Below are 18,487 nucleotides of genomic sequence, written 5' to 3'. Positions count from 1 at the left end.
TGACGGTGTTTCAGTCTGTGTGTGGTGTTTGGTACTTGCAAAGTCAGTTCCCCATTTTCGATCTAAAAAAAGAACATTGCAGTTTCCGGGTTAACTGAAGTGTGACGTTACCCTTCCAGTTAACCGAAGACACCTTCTGGCCCTCAGGACAGCCATAGAATGCAATACAATACTTTATTACTGGTAACAGCCTTCACATCAGGTATCAGCTTCCTCCTAGTGTACAGAGTAGCTGTTTTAGATGAGAATTTCAAGAGGCTGAAAAGAGACCTCGACTTAGTGTCACTTTCAGGGAAGCCAAAACCAGCCTTCTCAAAACCGGAGGAACTGAATAATGGAATATTAGCTGGGATAGTCGCTCGAGGGCAGGTATGTGGATGAGAATGCTGGCATCTGTAAAGGGCTTGTTTCCTAGAATTTCTAGCAAAACTAAACGGTACGACCACACTGTCATTGAGAATGTTTGTCTTTATGGTATGTCCCTACTGTACTGCTAATATGCAGATCAAGGGTCAGGACATAAAGTAGACCCTGATCTCAACTGGACTCACTTTATGAAGATAAATTAGTGATTAAATCCTCTGTGTAACTCAGCATGTTTTCAGGCAACTTTTTTTCTGACAGCAAACGAGGGCAAGTGTTCGAAGAACAAAACGGGAAGAAGTGCAGCAGGGCTGCAGATGTGGGTAGATGGTTTCTGGTAACGTGGATACATGACAATGCCCAAGACTAGGTTTAAGCCAAACAATGTGTCAGAAGTGTTATAAAGTAGATACAGATCAACTTTTTTTACTCTATCAGTGCACTCATTTATGCAGCTGTCAGCCAATGCTGCAAAACAGCCTTTTGTGAGAGGTAAGTAAAACATTATATATATGTAATGTGAATAACTAATTATATTCTTATTTATTTTTTATCAGCTGTTTAGCGGATGTCAAAATCGTGTTCTCTTGTCATGTTCTTGTGTTGAAATCAAGAACATGTTCTCTTACCACTTCTCTGATGTTAAAACCATGTTCTCACCATAGGGAATATAACTGTAATTCCGTGGACTGTTGCTGTGCAGCAGGGGGCAGCCATATCTTCTGAGGGAAATAAGATCCTGATCCAACAGAACGGCTTCTACATGGTGTATGGACAGGTAGAACCTTCCACATATCATTATACCTTTCAGTGAGTTACCATATTTTTCCGAAATAAAGCCTCGGTTTGTACCCCGATTTTACGTTTCTTGTGGTGGTAAAGCTTATATTTCGATGCGGCTTATAGCACGTTTTTATAACAAAACAACAGTAAAAACACTTTTTTTGTGAATGCTATTTAAGCAATAAGGTACGGGAGGCAGTACTTTATCGTAAATAAAAGTACGTGTTCAAGGGTGTTATTAGGCCCGACCAATGAATTACTAATCACAAAAAGCAACATGTCTAAAAAGTGAACAATTGTGTTTTTTTTACTCTTAACATGGTCATAATATTTCAGGAGCTTGTGCCTCAAATGTAGCCTGACGTTGTTATACTCATAATTCTAGTCAGAATATGAGTCTGAAACCTTTCCATTGGGCTGTGAATATGGGGCGTGTTTCAACCGAACCCTGAAGAGAATGCCCCTTCACTAAATTGGATAGACCTACAACCAATCAGAGCAACGTAATATGTTGTTTGTTGAAAACAAATTTAACCCAAGCGCTCTTTGGTGACGTGGTTGATTACGTTACTGTTGATCATCTGTCCATCATCGTATAAAGCCCGCTCTGACAATTTGGTTGGTCCGAACAGCTCTTGTTCGGGCATTAGTTTTCCCGGACCGAGCAACTCCAAACCGAACTTCCCGACCAATTTTTTTTGTGGGCGGGGCTAAATTCGGCTGGCAGCCAGGCTACCTCAAATTAGACCTTTGTGGAAACCACTTTATGAATATTAACGTTGTGACAAACCCTGACTGTCACTTATTCTGAAGGTCCACAGGACGCAGGCTAATCAAATGAATGACTATGCAGAGGCAGAAATGTAGCAAAATACAGTATGGTTTATTCAATAAATATCTGGTCGCTGATAATGAATGAGATTACGAAACAATAATTCACACACGTACATTCACACACTGCCATCAAAGTAGCTCCCCACCACGGTATACAGGCCATGAGTAACCAGTAAACAGTCTGACAAACCAATCCCCAATAAAAAGCAACACCATCTGGATTAACACACTACAAATCAATCCATTTAAGTGGACTAACAGAATCCAGAACAATGTGAGTCAAGGCTCTAACACACTCCACACAATAGTGTTTGGGGATCTCAAAAACACACAAAATGTCAGAAACTGTAAATTCACTGGACCTAATGTATCCAGAGGGTGGTAACACCCAGGTGGCAGTTAACCAAAAAGGACACACATTCATTCAAACAAAGGGAAACAAAAACCCAAAAGAAATATGTGTTGGTGGCTCTCTCACAGCCTAAAATTACAAACAAATTAAAGTATGGGAAAACAGTGGTCAACCACTTCGCTGTGTGTGTCGTTCCTGCTAAAACACAAAAGACATCAGGTTCAGACTGGTCTCTGATATACATTACACATAATATTGACCATAACAACCTTTACATGATTAAGAAAGAAGTACACAACTAAAATCATATACCTTAGTCAGGCTTCCCGCACACAAACCTCAGCCACTGCGCCAGCACACAAGAAACGACAATGCAATGACAGATTTAAATGTTGCGTTAAACAAGCGCTTTTGTAAGCGTTACATAAAACAGATAAATCGAAACCTACCAGTGTTCTTCCCGCGACACACAACCACGGGCAACACGCACCAAACAATTCAAACGACTTAGTCAGGCGGAAACGGCGTATATATACACCCCACCCCTAAGAGGGCGTGTGCCCAAAGCGCTGCACGTCAGCCCTACCACAGTTTTAACAAGTCCCCCCCAATATTTGATCATACTGTATGATTATGGGACACGTCCTCCACAATATTTGATCATACTGTATGATTATGACGTTGATGTTGTGCACTAGTTTGTGTTGTACTTCCATAATGGCGGCGGAAAAAGATGCGAGTGAAGCCTTTCGGTCAATTGTGGCAATGCTGCCGAATATCCATAAGCTCAAGCCTTGAAGCTGAGAATGCCATTGGCTGCTTAAAGTCAGGCGGGCTGCAGGCGGCTGCAGGCAACGCCGGTGCTGCATGAAGTCGAACACACCAATTGAAATTAATTGGAAGCCGACGCCCGCTCCGCTGCACTGTTAGGTGCGTTCACCTAACCCTAACCCTAAGGTTAGCCATGTACTTATTACTTATATAGCCATTATGTTTGACTCAGTTTATCATCACAGTTTGTTTAATGTGTTGAAAGTTTCATTCCTAAATACAGAATTTTTGTTTAAATGCTAGGTTTCATCATTGTGCCAAACTAAGCATGTTTCAGTCAGACATATTTTACAAAGTGCTTTATTCTTGCATGCCCATGTGTATTTTTGCATTATGTAGGATTTTCTTTTACGATTTCATGGAAATCTTCCAATGCATATAATTTAACAAAATTTTACCCAATCACTGCAGTTGTTTTATGTTGTAGATCTTGCGGGGTGACATGTTAGTAAGGTGTTAACATGTTTTTCACTTTGAAACAATGGTCCAGATTACAGTTGCTGCGGGATGACAAGGTAACGCTTGAGTAATTAGTGAGGAATTAACATGTTTTCCACCTTAAAATAATGGTCCACATTACTAGTAGTTCCTGCAGGATGACAAGGTAACGCTTGAGTAATTAATGAGGAGTTAACATGTTTGTCACTTTAAAGTAATGGTCCACATCACTAGTAGTTCCTGCAGGATGACAAGGTAACGCTTGAGTAATTAGTGAGGAGTTATACTGGTTTTCACAAGTAATATAATAAGTCTAATTTTATATTTGACACATACAAGACAGGCATACATTTCTGTGAGGCACTAGATTTGATATTCTAACAAACATTGTAATCTGGAAGATGTGGTTTTGCGCTTATCGCAAAATAAATGCAGCCAATGGCTTCATTATGCATGCAAATAGTTTTTTAACAGATACCATCAATATGTTTATATTTATATCCTAAAGAGAAGTCCTCCTCAGGTGGCTAATGTGACATAAAGGTAGGTTTTTGGAGTCTGAGACATATTGAACTGACACTCAAGAGCTCATAATAGTGAACTAGTCCAATCATGAGCATGTCAGCATCACTTCCTAATTATTACAAATATTAAACAAATTATCATTATTTGTATTATTCCATGTTAAAGTTTGAAATAATGAAATTAACAAAGAACATACGTCCATCCTTTGGTAAGAGTAGTCACAATCTCAACCTGTGACTAACGTATTTGGGGGGATATAATATTCATAAACTGGTTTGCACAAAGAACCCATTTGAGGCACAAGCTTCTGAAATGTTATGACAATGTTAAGAGAGAAAAAAAAATGGTAGACATGTTACTTTTGTGATTAGTAATTAATTGGTTATTCTTTCTTAAAGGTCACATCATATGCTGTTTTTGGATGCTTTTATATAGGCCTTAGTGGTTCCCTATTACTGTATCTGAAGTATCTTTCCCCAAATTCAGCCTTGGTGCATAATTACAGCCAGGGCCGGCCCAAGCCTTTATGGGGCCTTAAGCGAAATTGATTTGGCGGCCCCTCGGCGTCGCTTATCGTTGCAGATTAAAAAAAGAATATATATATTTTTACATAATACATTAAACTGTCGTTTAATTTGCTCTTGGGGGCCCTCTGGTAGCCACAGGGGCCCTAAGCAGCCTCTTAGTTCGCTTATGCCTTGGGCCGGCCCTGATTACAGCCACTAGAGCAGTCCCTCAATGAGCTTTCCCCAAAACGCACTGTTTCTGTGTCTGTAGCTTTAAATGCTAATGAGGAGGAGAGGGGCGGCAACATACGCTAATGTTTACAACGGATGTATGGCAATGGCTCGTTGCCCCGTTGCTGTAAGATGCTTCGAATCAATTTGCCCATTCTCATCTGATCACCCTAGTTTGCAGATGTGCACACTCATAATAATTTCAATGAGGAAAAGGCGGATATTGTGCGCGCCATAACACCAACAGCATAACGGTTATCCAAATAAGAAGTTTACAACACTGGTTTACAACACTGGCAAGCTAGGTAACCATATACAGTAAAGCAACACAATTATATAGCGTTTGTTAACTTACTTGTCCAAGGTTTGTAGCTTGACCAAGGAGATTTAGTAATGATCCAGATTTCAGCAAGGCCAGCTTTGTGTTGGCTCAAGTTGAGGAAACAGTAGTGGCTGAAATGTTTGGCGCAGACATACAAAACGTTGAGAAGATGTGTCGGCGCATTTCCAGCAAAAATAAAATTAAGATACTGGTTGGGCAGAGGCTTGGATGAAGGAACTAAAAAAATACTTTTGTTTTGATATGTACATCCAAACACTGAGCAACTGTTATGCTTCGTTCCTTTGCTAGCCATGATGTCTCTCCACGATCGTAGCTCACTTTTTCATGGGCGGGCCAGATTATCTGGACGGATAAAGCAGAGAGAATGGCGGTAGCCTGGCTCCTTGTGACGTTGCAAGGAGCATATTTTCGAACAGAGCCTTTGAGCCTTCATTTTCTAAGAACACCCAGGGCTTGGTTTACACTTATCGAAAATTCTAGCCACTGGGGGCCAAAGGCAGGCTAGGGGAACTCATATTAATGTTAAATAACCTCCTAAAGTGAAGTTTTCATGTCATGTGACCTTAAATTGGTCAAAGTTCACTAGTAAGTAGGTAATAATCAAATACCTACCAAGGAACTACCTTTGTAATAAATTAGCTATTACTTACTGCTTAGTTAATCTTGGTTCCATATTAGTTATTAGTATTAAATGCTGTGTTAATGTAGTACTCCCTATTACTTCCTGCATAGCTACTCAATAACAACAGACCATTATTCTAAAGTGTTACCTGAACTTGAAAAAGGAATCCCTGAAAAAGCAATCAACAACAATAATCAGACCAGTCCATAAATCAGCTACCTTTCACCCAGTACATTTACGCCAATGTGCAGCAGCTGACAAACTGACAAATGTACTAGCTCTGAGGTAAACCACACGCTCCCTAATGTGTTTGATCTTTCGGGTTGGGTAGGTTACTTTTTAAATGTAATCCGTTACAGTTACTAGTTACCCATCCACAATTGTAATCAGTAACGTAATTTTTGGATTACCCAGACTCAGTCACGTAACCTGATTACTTTCCATTACTTTTGGATTACTTTCCAAACCTAGCTTATAACCAGTTGAAGTTTGTTTACATAATCTGGAACGTCTTTGGACAGAAATTGAGGGTTGAAACACCAGGAGAAAAATTGAGAAAAAAGGACTAGACAGCCTTTATAAAATCTCGCTTAGCATCAAACCGCGCCGACTGCTACATATCATCCATGCAGCTCGGGATATTGAGTCACCATGTGCGGTGCTGTCTTTAGATGCAGAAAAAGCATGACCAACTGGAATGGGATTATTTATGGATGGTTTTGACCATCAATTCATCAATCTAACAAAATGACTTTACAGTAACCCTCCTGCTGTAATAGTTACGGGCCATAATATATCCTCTGAATTCCCAGTCTCACGGTCTTGCCGCCAAGGATGCCCTTTTTGTCCTCTGTTGTTTGCTCTCTCACTAGAACCACTTGCTCAGTCGATACATTTACATTTATTCATTTAGCAGACGCTTTAATCCAAAGCGACTTCCAAGAGAGAGCTTTACAAAGTGGATAGGTCACTGATAATAACAACAAGATAGCCCCAAAACATTACGGGTAGCCAAAACATGATGCACATATTGTGAACAACCAAAAATAAGTGCCAAAGGGAAGAACCGTAAGAGCATGTAGTTATGCAAGTTACAATTAAACAACATGAACCGCTATAAGTGCAAGTGTACCTGTAGAAAAGCAAGCAACAGTAAAAAAATAAAATAATTATCAAATAAAATATTTAGCAGCGAGTTGCAGTACTCCAACTTGGAGAGGACAAGTGCTTGGACAAGCAGCTGGGTGGAGTGCTCAGAAAAGTGTCACCTGATCTTCCGGATGTTGTAGAGGGTGAATCTACACGACCGGGAGACCGCAGCAATGTGGGCCGTGAGGGAAAGCTCGTCATCCATGGTAACCCCAAGGTTCCTGGCAGAGGATGAAGGGGTCACTGTCGCAGATCCCAGGGTGATTGAGAGATCGTTGGAGATGGAGTGTTTGGCCGGGATGGTGAGAAGTTCTGTTTTGGCGAGGTTCAGCTGGAGGTGGTGCTTGGTCATCCAGGCGGAGATGTCTGCGAGGCAGGCTTCAATCTTAGCTGAGATCCCCGGATCGGTCGGGGGGAATAGTTCGACAACATCCTCTAAATACTCCAATCACTATAAAAATACTAAACATCACTTGGCGTTATATCCCAATGACATACTGTTATTTATAGATCAGACACCCACCTCTATTCAATACATCTTAGATACATTCAGAGACTTTAGTAAGATGTCAGGCTATAAAATGAACTGGTCCAAATTGTCATTGTTACCACTTAACAATAATTGTTAACAATTGTTACCACTTAAGATTAATCTCCTCTTTGCTGCCCCCTGGCATACCCATTGTGAAGCACTCTAAATATCTGGGCATTGATGTCCATCTATCTTTGTCAAATACAGCATCTAAAAACTTTAAGGGCATCCTTGACCGCATTGATAGGGACCTTGACATATGGTCACGTGGTCTGTGGTCAAGATGGACATTTTACCAAGGGTTAATTTTTTCTTTTCCATGTTACCGTTAACCCCTCCTCACAAATACTGGCAAAAACTCCAGTCATTAGTATCTCAATTCATTTGGAAAGGGAAACAGCCTTGGATTAAAACGTCCACATTACAACGACACAGAGCACAGGGTGGTCTTTCAGTCCCAAATTTTAAATTATACTTTTGGTCCTTCATTTTCCGTCCAATCTCAGTTTGGCTAAATCCAAATGCATCGGTTTCTTGGAGGCCTGTGGAAGAGAGGCTTGCTTCCCCCAACCAATTCCAAGATCTGATTCATTCAGCATTGTCTTGCAAACAAGCTAAGCAAAGATTAGGTCCAATAGTCTCTTATCTTCTCACTGTCTGGCGTGCCGCTGAAAAATCACTAAAACCTGGCCAGAAATGGCATCTGAATACCCCAATATTTAATAACTATTCACTCCTAACGGGTAAAGCCCCATTTACCTTTCCTGCCTGGAGGGACAGAGGTATTCAAAGGGAGTCAGGTGGCTGAGCGGGTAGAGCATCGGGCTAGTAATCTGAAGCTTGCCAGTTCGATTCCCGGCCGGTGAACATGATGTTGTGTCCTTGGGCAAGACACTTCACCCTACTTGCCTCGGGGAGAATGTCCCTGTACTTACTGTAAGTAGCTCTGGATAAGAGCCTCTGCTAAATGCAAAAGTAAATTCATGTCTTAGGTGATATTTTTGATGATAATGGCCTTCGTTCTTTTGATGACCTATATCAATTATATAATCTGCCTGGCTTCTCTTTCTTCCTGTATTTTCAATTAAGGTCCTCTATGAAAGCCTATGGAGTTCCCTGGAACACAAAACTTGTGCTCCATCCCCTGCATAATATTCTAAGCAAAAGCAATCCAAAGGGTATAGTGTCTTTACTGTATACCCAATTTTTATTATCTTCTTACACTTCTCTTTATGTACAAAATATTTGGTTAAAGGACCTGAATTGAAAAGGATGACTACATACAATGGGACAAAGTGTGGGTTTCAATTATAGAATCCTCTAAGAATCCTGACCACCAACAAATTCAGATGAGCTATATACATAGAACCTACCTGACCCCAAGAAAACGCCATGCAATGAAGATCTCTACCTCTCCATTATGTGATCTGTGAACTGGTCAGGTGGGAACATTTATGCACATGTACTGGTATTGTGAGCAGGTGGCTCATTTCTGGAAGATGGTGACATCTACACTATCAGAATTGTTAGGGAGGGACTTACCTTGCACCCCCACAGCCACACTGTTGAATATTTTTCAATTTCCAAAAACAGAAAAAAATAGCATTGTCTAGGTTGACTGCTGCTAAAAAGATCCTAGCTCGACGCTGGCTACCACCACATACACTGACTCGATTGCAATGGCGGAACCCATTTCTTGACATAAGTTTCTGACATTTCTGTTGCCAGAATGCATGGGTGCCTGCAAAACCACAATAGCAACATGGTCTGAAATAGATAAAAAACGAAGTACTTTTTTGTAAGAATATTATTGTTATTATTAATACTATTTTTATGGTTACTATAATTGTCATGTAAGTTCTATTTCTGATTATTTTGTACTCAACTTTTTTTTATTGTATTTTTTTATTTCACAAAATGCAACCTGACATCGAACTATAAATGTCTAAATTATGAAGGCAAGGTTGAGGGAGGGAGGGTCGACCACAGGGATGTGTTATTGTGTTTTGTTTTTTGTGTTTAAAACTTGAAAAGAAAAATAAATATTTAGTTACAATTATTTTGTAATTAGATTACAGTAATCCGATTACTTGTAATACGTTACTTCCCAACCCTGTTGATCTTTAACTGTCAGGTTCTATTCCTGAGCCCAGGAGCCATTATGGGTCACATTGTACGTAGCAGCGGTTCACAGACCAGTCAGAAATCGTTTGACCTGCTGCGCTGCCTCCAGGAGATGCCCCAGACTAACTCTGCCAACACCTGCTACACTGCAGGTAGGCCCCCACAACCTGAGAGCAGACCTGTCTGATGATATTTACATGTATTAATTTAGCAGACATTTTTTACCAAAGTGACATTCAAATAGTGCATATAGTAAGTGCAGCTGAAAATCAAGGACTAGATGTGTACCTTTGTAACAGTTTGACATTGTGTCAAGGAAAGGTCTGTGCAACAATAGAACCATCTATTCTACAACACTGCATAAATCCCTCATAATATGGTTGCAACAGAAACATTTCAACGACAAATGTTGTATGTGCTATGTTACAACAAGTTCTCAAACACAACATGCCCCAATTATCAATTTCTCAAAATTCAAAATGCTCAGAAATATATGTTTTGCAGATACTATGAGAGGTAGTCTATAGGTAAGTTGTGCAGAATTAAATAATGGTATTTGACAATAATGAAGGTGCATTTGATTTGTCTAACAATTGCATCTTAGGAGACTAATCCATTGGTTTCTTGCGGTGGTTGAATTAAATGTTTAACTTTAAGTGCCTTGAAGTATCAGTTCATAGTAAATTATTTAAATTTGCAGGAGACACTGGAAATACAGTAATAGGACAATGATTGGGAGTTAGAAGTAGTAAGCAAGGCAACTCTCTAACAAAGATGGGCATTATAAAACACTAAACAGCAACTTCTTATGCAGGCTAACCTTGCATGGAAGTTAAAAATTATGTCAGAATGCTACCCTTGTCAAAGAAATTAGGAATATGATGTTTTATACTGAATAATGCAGATGCTTAGCATTCTTTGTCAGCAGATAACAGACCCCCACAAACTAAACTCTAGGCTTTCTCATCACCCTGGGAAGGGTGAGCATTTGCTTAAGACTAGAAGATGTTGGGGGTTTGTCTGTTTTAAGGAGATGCTGTGTGACAAGGACTAAGATGGAGACGCAAGGTCTGGAGACCATCTGCTTGACACCTTTATGAAGGAGCTTTTACGACATCAGGAGATCCTGTTGTTGTGTTTCAATCAGGGTTGATGTCGTAAACACGCACACATTTAAACATGCATGCGCCAGGTCTATTTAAGGGAGCCAATGAAGAAGCGCCATGGGACATTTGCATGCCTTTGTCTTAGCCAATGACTGTAAAGGGCGGGCTGCTGAAATAGGTAGCTAGCACGCAGCCAAGCCCCCACCCCTCGCCCCTCGGCTTGAAGCAAGGGCCCCGGTGGATGTAGGTGATATTGCATGTACGGTTAGGTTTCCGACTCTTCCGGTCGTTTTTATTCTATTAACTCCATTCAACATTTACAAAACTATCTCCCCCAATAATTTTTGTTTGATTTTCGAACCTGGCTCATACTACTAGCTTTTTCATATAATAATTTTTCCCGATATTTGCTAAGTTTGAAACCAATCCGAAATGGGTAAACTAGCAACCCATTTATTTGCTTAGTCAATGAAAGTTGCCTGCAAATGTGATGGCGGATACTAACAGGGCACGAGCACAAAAGTTCACATTGGCCGATAGCCGATGAGCTCTCGGAGCTAGGGAAAAAAAGAGCCACTGTTTAAAGCTAGACAGGAAGACACGGAAGTGGAAAGATGGCTGCGTCCAGTCTCGCGCTCTCGCTTGCCTCACTGCGCCACTGAGCGCTTTTCATATAAATGAATGGGGACGCCATCTTGGAAGACAAAAGTAGCTTACTCTAGTCATATTAACTCTATGACAATAGCGTGTGATGTTTTTGTCTCCTTGTGGGCCGGCCGCAAACAATAATGCGTCCTTAAACTTGTTCACCGACTGACTGTGCAATGCTTGATAGATTAATATTTCTGACACCCTCCTCTCCCCTATAGAAAATCAAAAATGCTCCATGCACAGGCATAATGAAGCTGCAGGGCCCTCTTATCTTTCTCCCTCCCCCGATGTTTTGGAGCTGTAACACCCTCCCCTATCTACCTCCCTCCTCAGGTAAAATACAACTGTAAAGCCCCCTTTTCACTCCTTCCCCAGGTCTAGTGAAGTTGGACCAGAGAGATGAGCTTGAACTGGTCATCCCAGACCGACCCCAGGCCCAGGTCTCCATGGACGCTGACTCCACCTTCTTTGGCATCATGCAGCTGACCTGAGCTCCACTGAAGAGCAGAAGAGATTTGACCCAAGGTTTGTCACTGGCCAGTCAGGCCATGACAGTTTTTGCAAGCCTGATCTTATCTCTATTATACTCACAGGATAATATTCCCAATTTTTACCCCACAAGCTAAATACTTTTATAATAATTATACTCGCTCCTGGCTTGCCGGTCATCTTTATATCCATATTTGAAGAGGAAGCTATCTTATTTAGTTAACTTTCAGTGAAAGTTCACTGAAGCCAGTGTTGCTTTTACAAGGGAGTCCTGACACTGTAGAGGGATGCACAAAAACTGATGCAAAATGTTTATAAACAAAACTAAATGGAGCAGAGGAAAAGAACAAAATGACAAAAAACTGGGGAAACAATGAGGCTTGATACATTGTCAACACTGTCAGTGTTGGAGAGAAGATTGAAAGTGTGGTTATCAGCAGGATATAACAGCCTCCAAAAAGACCTGGAGGCAGCTGATACGGACATTCAATGACAACAGGAAAAATATGGTCTTTGTAAAAGCCTTAAAGATAAATGTAAACTGGATGATGGACGTTTCAGAACCACTCAGGGAATATTTCCAAGCAGTTCCGTACAAATTATGCTTTCTGCAACTTTTTTCTTATTTTAAAACCATTTTCTTTTGTATATGGAGTATTGTGGTAAAAATAGCAACATAGAAATAAATCTCTTGTCACTTCAGGTGCAGGTAGCCTTCAAGCCTGTAGGTAGTACTACTCTGGTCCTTGTCCAGTGACAGTCTTTGTTTGTGTGTTCTGCTGTGTTCTGTCATCACAGTTTATTTCAACCCTGTGTCTGTTTATACCTTCGACAGGGCTTCCCCCCACCTCCTCACCGGAAGTTTGTTTGTTCTTCCTGGCTATTTTAGCAAGGTTTCCGTTTAGGAAAGAGTTCCAAATTTAACTATAGCAGGAACAAACAATGATAAATTTACCTGCCATGGAAGAGGTGCTGTCCGGTTGGCTGATATAATATGCCTCACGTGAAGGTAACACATATTTGTACTGACAGTGCATATGAAAAAAATGGGTGTCATCAGACATACCTGTCATAGAATAAATAAATGTGTCTTAAAATTCTAAATTAAACTCATAATAAAGGATCCTTACTTGGAGAGATTAAAGCAAGTTGATACAGGGGTAAGTTAAATATAAGGTTTGCTTAAAAACAATTGAGAATTGTTTCCCTTTGTAAATAGAGAAAGGTTGGTAACAACAGAACACGCCAAATCATTCTGAAACTGAAAACTTTAGTGTTTGTCATACACAAAAGTCAAATATGGATATATATATATGTTTATACAGATATGTAAATATGTTTGAGTTTTTCGATTTTTTTCAACTACATAAAACAATTGAACAGTGTCACACAATAAGGTGAGTGAGAGATAACTATGATCTAATGTTTCATGCTTGGATGGCTGTATGAAGGTTTGTGCTCAGGGCAGGAGCATTTGTCATTCCTAAAAAATTGAATAGATCTTAAAATAAATGTTCATGTGGAGAAATCTAGAAAAAACATTTTTTTTTACAACTTGATAGGGTTACTTTCTTCAAATATACTAAACTCGACATGCTCTCTCCTCTCAGAGGGTGTTGTGACAAACGTGTTTATTGGGTTAATAAAAGTCAACAAGCAGCGTATCTGGTGTCCACATCCCTTCTTTCCTCTTACTTTTTTTTTTTTCATGATGAGCAGCTATATATGGCTGTAGAGTCATGCAGCGCTGCCCAGACAAGCAAAATAAGCAGAATGATGATGGGACACACTCTCAATCTCTTTTACCTCTTTTGGTCACACTCTCTCCTTTACCCAGTCTTTGGAAGGCAAGATCTGCACTACCAGGTAGGACCTCCAGAAAATAGGAAACTTCATTGTCTACATTTTACTGTAGTTGTTCTGATTAACCAACTTAATATTGTAACATTGTCATGTATTGATTTCCAGAAGCCCTAAGTACTATTGGTAGTGTTTGAAAGTGCAAGCCTTCTGCAGCACGATTTCACTTACAACACCAGCATATGTGCACATGTTTAAGCATGTGATACATGTATTACTTCAAAACCAGGAGCTGTCCCAGCAACACCAGAACCTGACTTCAATTCCTGATGGACTGGACCCAAGTCTTAGGGGACTGGACCTCTCCCACAACATGATCAGGCAGCTGGGCCTGCTGGCTCTACCAGACCTGAAAAGATTGGACCTCAGCTATAACCATGTTGAGCTGATGGATGATCTGGTTTTCCAGCATGTTCCAGAACTGATAGAACTGAACCTGGCCTGTAATGAGCTGAACAACAACGTTGAGATAAACAGCAAAACCCTACAGCGCCTCCAAACATTGAGGAGGCTGGATATGTCTCTGAACAGCTTAGATGGTGATGCAGTAGGACTTTACATTTCCAACATGTCTTCTCTGGAACACCTAGATCTCACAGGAAATACTTTGATGAAACTCATGTCAAAATCCTTTACAGGAGCCAAGAGCTTGAGAACGATTTCCCTTGAAAATAATGTCATATCAGATATAGAGCCGGGGACATTTAAAACTTTGAGAGAACTAGAAAGTTTGAACTTGGCCCGAAACAATTTGGCCCACATCTGTGACTTCAAACTCCATCAGGTGAAATTCTTAAACCTGAGCCGAAATTCTATTGCGTTCTTTGTAACACACGAGGATGAGGAATTGTACAAACTTGAAATCTTGGATCTGAGTCACAACAACCTCCTTTATTTTCCAATTGTCCCAAAGACCAGTCGTCTTAGACACCTTCACCTGCAACACAACATGTTGGGGGCCATGAGCACAGAGGTCCAGGTGCCAGAGTCCAACACTCTTTACAAAGAGATCACATGTGCGAAGAACAGTACTTTAGAGAACGATAACATATATTCCAACTGGAGGCACATGCCATTGGTTTATGTAGACTTGAGTAACAATCACTTCAGGTACTTTCCTCTACAAACCCTGAGGTATCTGACAGCTTTGGAAACACTGAATTTGAGTACAAACTGTCTTTCTGATGTCAGCTATGACTCTGCGCAGGATGGTACTGTGGGAAACCTTGCCCAACCTCTCTTTCCCTCCTTGCGGTACTTTGACTTGCAAAACAATGACATCACACACTTCTCCCCCCTCTCTCTACAGTCCCTGCCCCGTATAGAGACTCTGAACCTACAACAGAACACTGTGAAGCCATGTGACCCAAGACCAAAACCAGACAACATGACAAAACCAAGCCCACAACCTGATTTGTCCTGCGTCAACTTCAGCCAAATTAGGACTCTAAGACATCTTAACTTGCAAGACAATGGCATAGAGGTTCTCCATCCCAAAACTTTTGATCAAACACCTCTCGTTTCTCTCAAATTGGCAAGGAATGAAGATTTGATGATACACTTGGGTGCCTTGGAGGGTGTCCAGAGAAGTCTACAGTCACTTAGTATCAGTGAAATTAACATGACAAACACTGACTGGTCTTTACCTTGTTTAACAGCACTGACTCAGCTTAACATTTCCTACAACAACCTAGTTGCGATCCCTGACAGTATTGTATGTTCTCCAATAAGAGAGCTTGATGTTAGAAATAATGCTTTTGTTTCATTAGATGATTCTTTGGTTGCAAATTTGTCTGTGCGTCTTCGAGTTCTATATATTAGTGGAAACGCTTTAAACTGCTGTGATACAAACTGGCTGATAATCTTGAGGAAAGCCAAGGTTAACATTCCAGACCTTTATAAATCGGAATGTATCACAGCTTACAATGGAAGCCTTATACTGCTGACTGAGTTTTTACACAATCCTTCCCTTTTTTGTTTGTATGAGTCTGGGACACCAGAACTGAGTTTGGTACTTGTTATAATCTTCATCTTATTTGTGTCTACTGCGTTTACAACATTGGTTGTGTGTATACAAAAAGTGTGTTGCCAAAGAGGATCTTTTATTGTGTGACATAACAGATGTATTTATGTCAGATTCATTGTGTTTGCTATTCCTCCACAGTCTCCCTCTTTGCTTACACCACATCTACATAATTGTCAAAACATACTAAAGAATACTAAGAAGTTAAGCTAGTACAGATGGAGAATGGATTCATACAATAACCTGAAGACGCCAGTAGAAAACTGCATGCATATTAGTCTGCTACGGTAGGACCAAACTTTCACAATGTCTGTGTTTGATAGCACTTCGAGAATTTGAGGAAACCCCAAAATGAATGTTCATGAAAAAACTGTTTAGTTACTCTTTCAAATTATTTCGAAAAATGTGTAGGCTACGGCTATTAATGCGACATAATTTTTAACAATCTTATTGAGAATGTGCGTACTTTTGAGTTATTGATTACCTACTGCACTTCTACAGGCTACTTGCTTTGGATAAAAGCTAAATGCATAAAGTTAAATCATAAAACAGTTCAATAAAGGGTGTGTAAATGTGCGTTATACCCATAGATTTATATATTAATAGACACAGCTACTTCTGTCTTCCAAGATGGCGTCCCCATTCATTTCTATGAAAAGTGCTCAGTGCAAAACCGGACCGCTCCATTTTTCCATTACGGCTCTTCCGGTCTAGCGTAGAACAGTGGCGGAGTAGCATATACCTGCAGAGCCGGAGAGCTGCAGTTTCAGGACCGCAGTTTCAGGACCGCGGTTCTAGAACCCTCGTTTTATCTGACAGCGACACCTAGCAAATTGGATAACCATGGACCGGAACAAGATCATCAATATTTCCCTGCAGTGGTGAATGTAGATTACGGCTCGAAGAAGAAGTGATGTAGCTTGTTTCATAACAAGATGGACAAAAATCAAAGTGTAAGCAGAGAATGTCTTATATGGGGAGAACTCACAGGAAACTTCCGGGTTCTGAACTGGGTGCAGTTCCACCCTAGTTCCATAGGAGGACACTAACGATCGAGTACAGAATGAATTGAGGTCTATGGAGCTATACCCCTCAAAATCCACCTTTCTCAGGATAACATTTTTTTGCCTAGTAATTTGAATTCTAAATTCGAAAGGGGAGGCAAAAAAAACACACACTGCTGGGGGTTAGATTTTTTTAAAGTCGCCTTTCTGTTTAAAAAGCCTTATAATGTCAATGACGTTATACACATCGTACAACCAGATATATTGCTTTACGGAAAGCTCTGGTCTCTTCTTTTTTTCTCTCGAGGCATCGACAACACAGCTGACAGGTTAGGCTCTCCCTGTCAATACACATGCTAGAAAAAGTTTTGGCTTGCTAATGTTGTTGATAATGCTCAGACATTCTGATTCTGCTTCGGATGCCATCAAGTGAGATCTCTGGTCGTAGTCTGTCCTTCACTAACAAACAACGACTCATCCTGTAAGAAATTAAAAGGGCATAAGTACTCATTCATTCAACTTTCAAACTATAATCCATGTTGAACATGCAAAAACTTCAATCAAATCTGAGATTTCAAAACGACAATCAGGTAATAGAGACAAATTTAGCCGTTTAGCTCCATAGACCATTCAGCATGCACTCGCTCGCGATCACCCCCAGTGGAACTCTGGTGGAACTGCAACCAAATTCAGTGCAATGGGGCTTAATAGGGAGTGGACAGGTAAGTATGGAAGCAAATCGTGACCAAAATTCAAATGAAAATGCATTTTCATTTTAAGAATGTGGCTGCATTATTTGACTCATAAATCAAATTAGTATTCAATCATCCTATTTGCATTTTCATTTTCTTCTTTAAGACTGCTCATTCTTTCCCTTAATTAAAATGAAAACGAAAAAGACATTTGAAATTTAATTTTCAAAATATGCCCCAGCAAATAGATACCAAAATTCAATTTGAAATGTAAAATTTGAAAATGAAAATGCATTTCCAGAAATGCATTTTCATTTTAAGAACGTGGCTGCAAAATCGTGACCACAATTCAAATTCAAATGCATTTCCAGAATTGCATTTTCATTTTCAAGAACGTGGCTGCAAAATCGTGACCACAATTCAAATTCAAATGCATTTCCAGAAATGCATTTTCATTTTAAGAACGTGGCTGCAAAATCGTGACCACAATTCAAATTCAAATGTATTTCCAGAAATGCATTTTCATTTTAAGAATGTGGCTGCATTATTTGACTCATAAATCAAATTAGTACTGATTAGTACTGAGCGGACATTGCATTTTCATTTTCATGTTCTGCCCGCAAAGAACTGCCCATAATTCGAAAACGAAAATGCATTCTGAGCGGCGCAGTAGAGTGACGTCAGTAGCCGCTCTTCTTCAGCTCCCTGCTGACCGAGCTACCCATCTTGTTCGGTAGGGGGCGGTGTGCACATACGCATTGCATTACATGACAAATGTGCCTGGAAATTGATTGAATTGCCGGGTCTTTAGAGGACGCATCATAGATCATGGCGCTCCCTCAAATTGTGCAGACACTGATAGAATTAGCTGAGCTGGTAGAAACTAATAATATATCTGAGTCTGATGCCCGTGACCGAGTAGAACAAGTCACAGAGAGCTTGGCTGCATACTCTGCCGTCACAGACGTACACATTAATGAGGTTGCCATAGTAAACCTCTCCTCAGTCCTGGAACGGCTGGATGCTGTG

General features: G+C 40.3%; 1 protein-coding gene and 1 long non-coding RNA gene across 5 annotated transcripts; one reads left to right on the top strand and one right to left on the bottom strand.

Moving 5' to 3' along the window:
- The first annotated feature begins 98 nt into the window (after positions 1–98).
- LOC124468191 (tumor necrosis factor ligand superfamily member 13B-like) lies at positions 99–16,849 on the top strand. 4 transcript variants are annotated; one of them, XM_047020834.1, is made up of 6 exons: positions 99–369; positions 625–682; positions 802–855; positions 1,029–1,141; positions 9,644–9,785; positions 11,766–12,024. In XM_047020834.1, the coding sequence occupies exons 1-6, from the start codon at positions 160–162 to the stop codon at positions 11,879–11,881; spliced, it is 693 nt and encodes a 230-aa protein (XP_046876790.1). In that variant the 5' UTR covers positions 99–159; the 3' UTR covers positions 11,882–12,024. The 4 variants fall into 4 exon arrangements, with proteins under 4 accessions (XP_046876790.1, XP_046876798.1, XP_046876769.1 ...); XM_047020813.1 differs by lacking the exons at positions 625–682; positions 802–855 and adding an exon at positions 13,969–16,849 and having other exon boundaries at positions 129–369; positions 11,766–13,745; XM_047020822.1 differs by lacking the exons at positions 625–682; positions 802–855 and adding an exon at positions 13,848–16,849 and having other exon boundaries at positions 129–369; positions 11,766–13,745.
- Positions 1,541–2,909, bottom strand: LOC124468210. Its single transcript, XR_006956147.1, has 3 exons — positions 2,782–2,909; positions 2,645–2,678; positions 1,541–2,530 (listed from the first exon to the last, which is right to left on the bottom strand). It is a non-coding gene; the product is annotated as an uncharacterized LOC124468210 (long non-coding RNA).
- Positions 16,850–18,487: the final 1,638 nt, after the last annotated feature.

Source organism: Hypomesus transpacificus, chromosome 1 (genome assembly GCF_021917145.1).
Source record: "Hypomesus transpacificus isolate Combined female chromosome 1, fHypTra1, whole genome shotgun sequence".
NCBI lineage: Eukaryota > Metazoa > Chordata > Actinopteri > Osmeriformes > Osmeridae > Hypomesus > Hypomesus transpacificus.
This window is presented reverse-complemented; position numbering and strand designations above follow the sequence as displayed.

Coding starts and splice junctions, on each gene's coding strand:
- LOC124468191 (XM_047020813.1), top strand. CDS start 13,473: ATGCTCTCTCCTCTCAGAGGGTGTTGTGACAAACGTGTTTATTGGGTT. Junction 13,746..13,968: donor GGCAAGATCTGCACTACCAG/GTAGGACCTCCA, acceptor CTTCAAAACCAG/GAGCTGTCCCAGCAACACCA.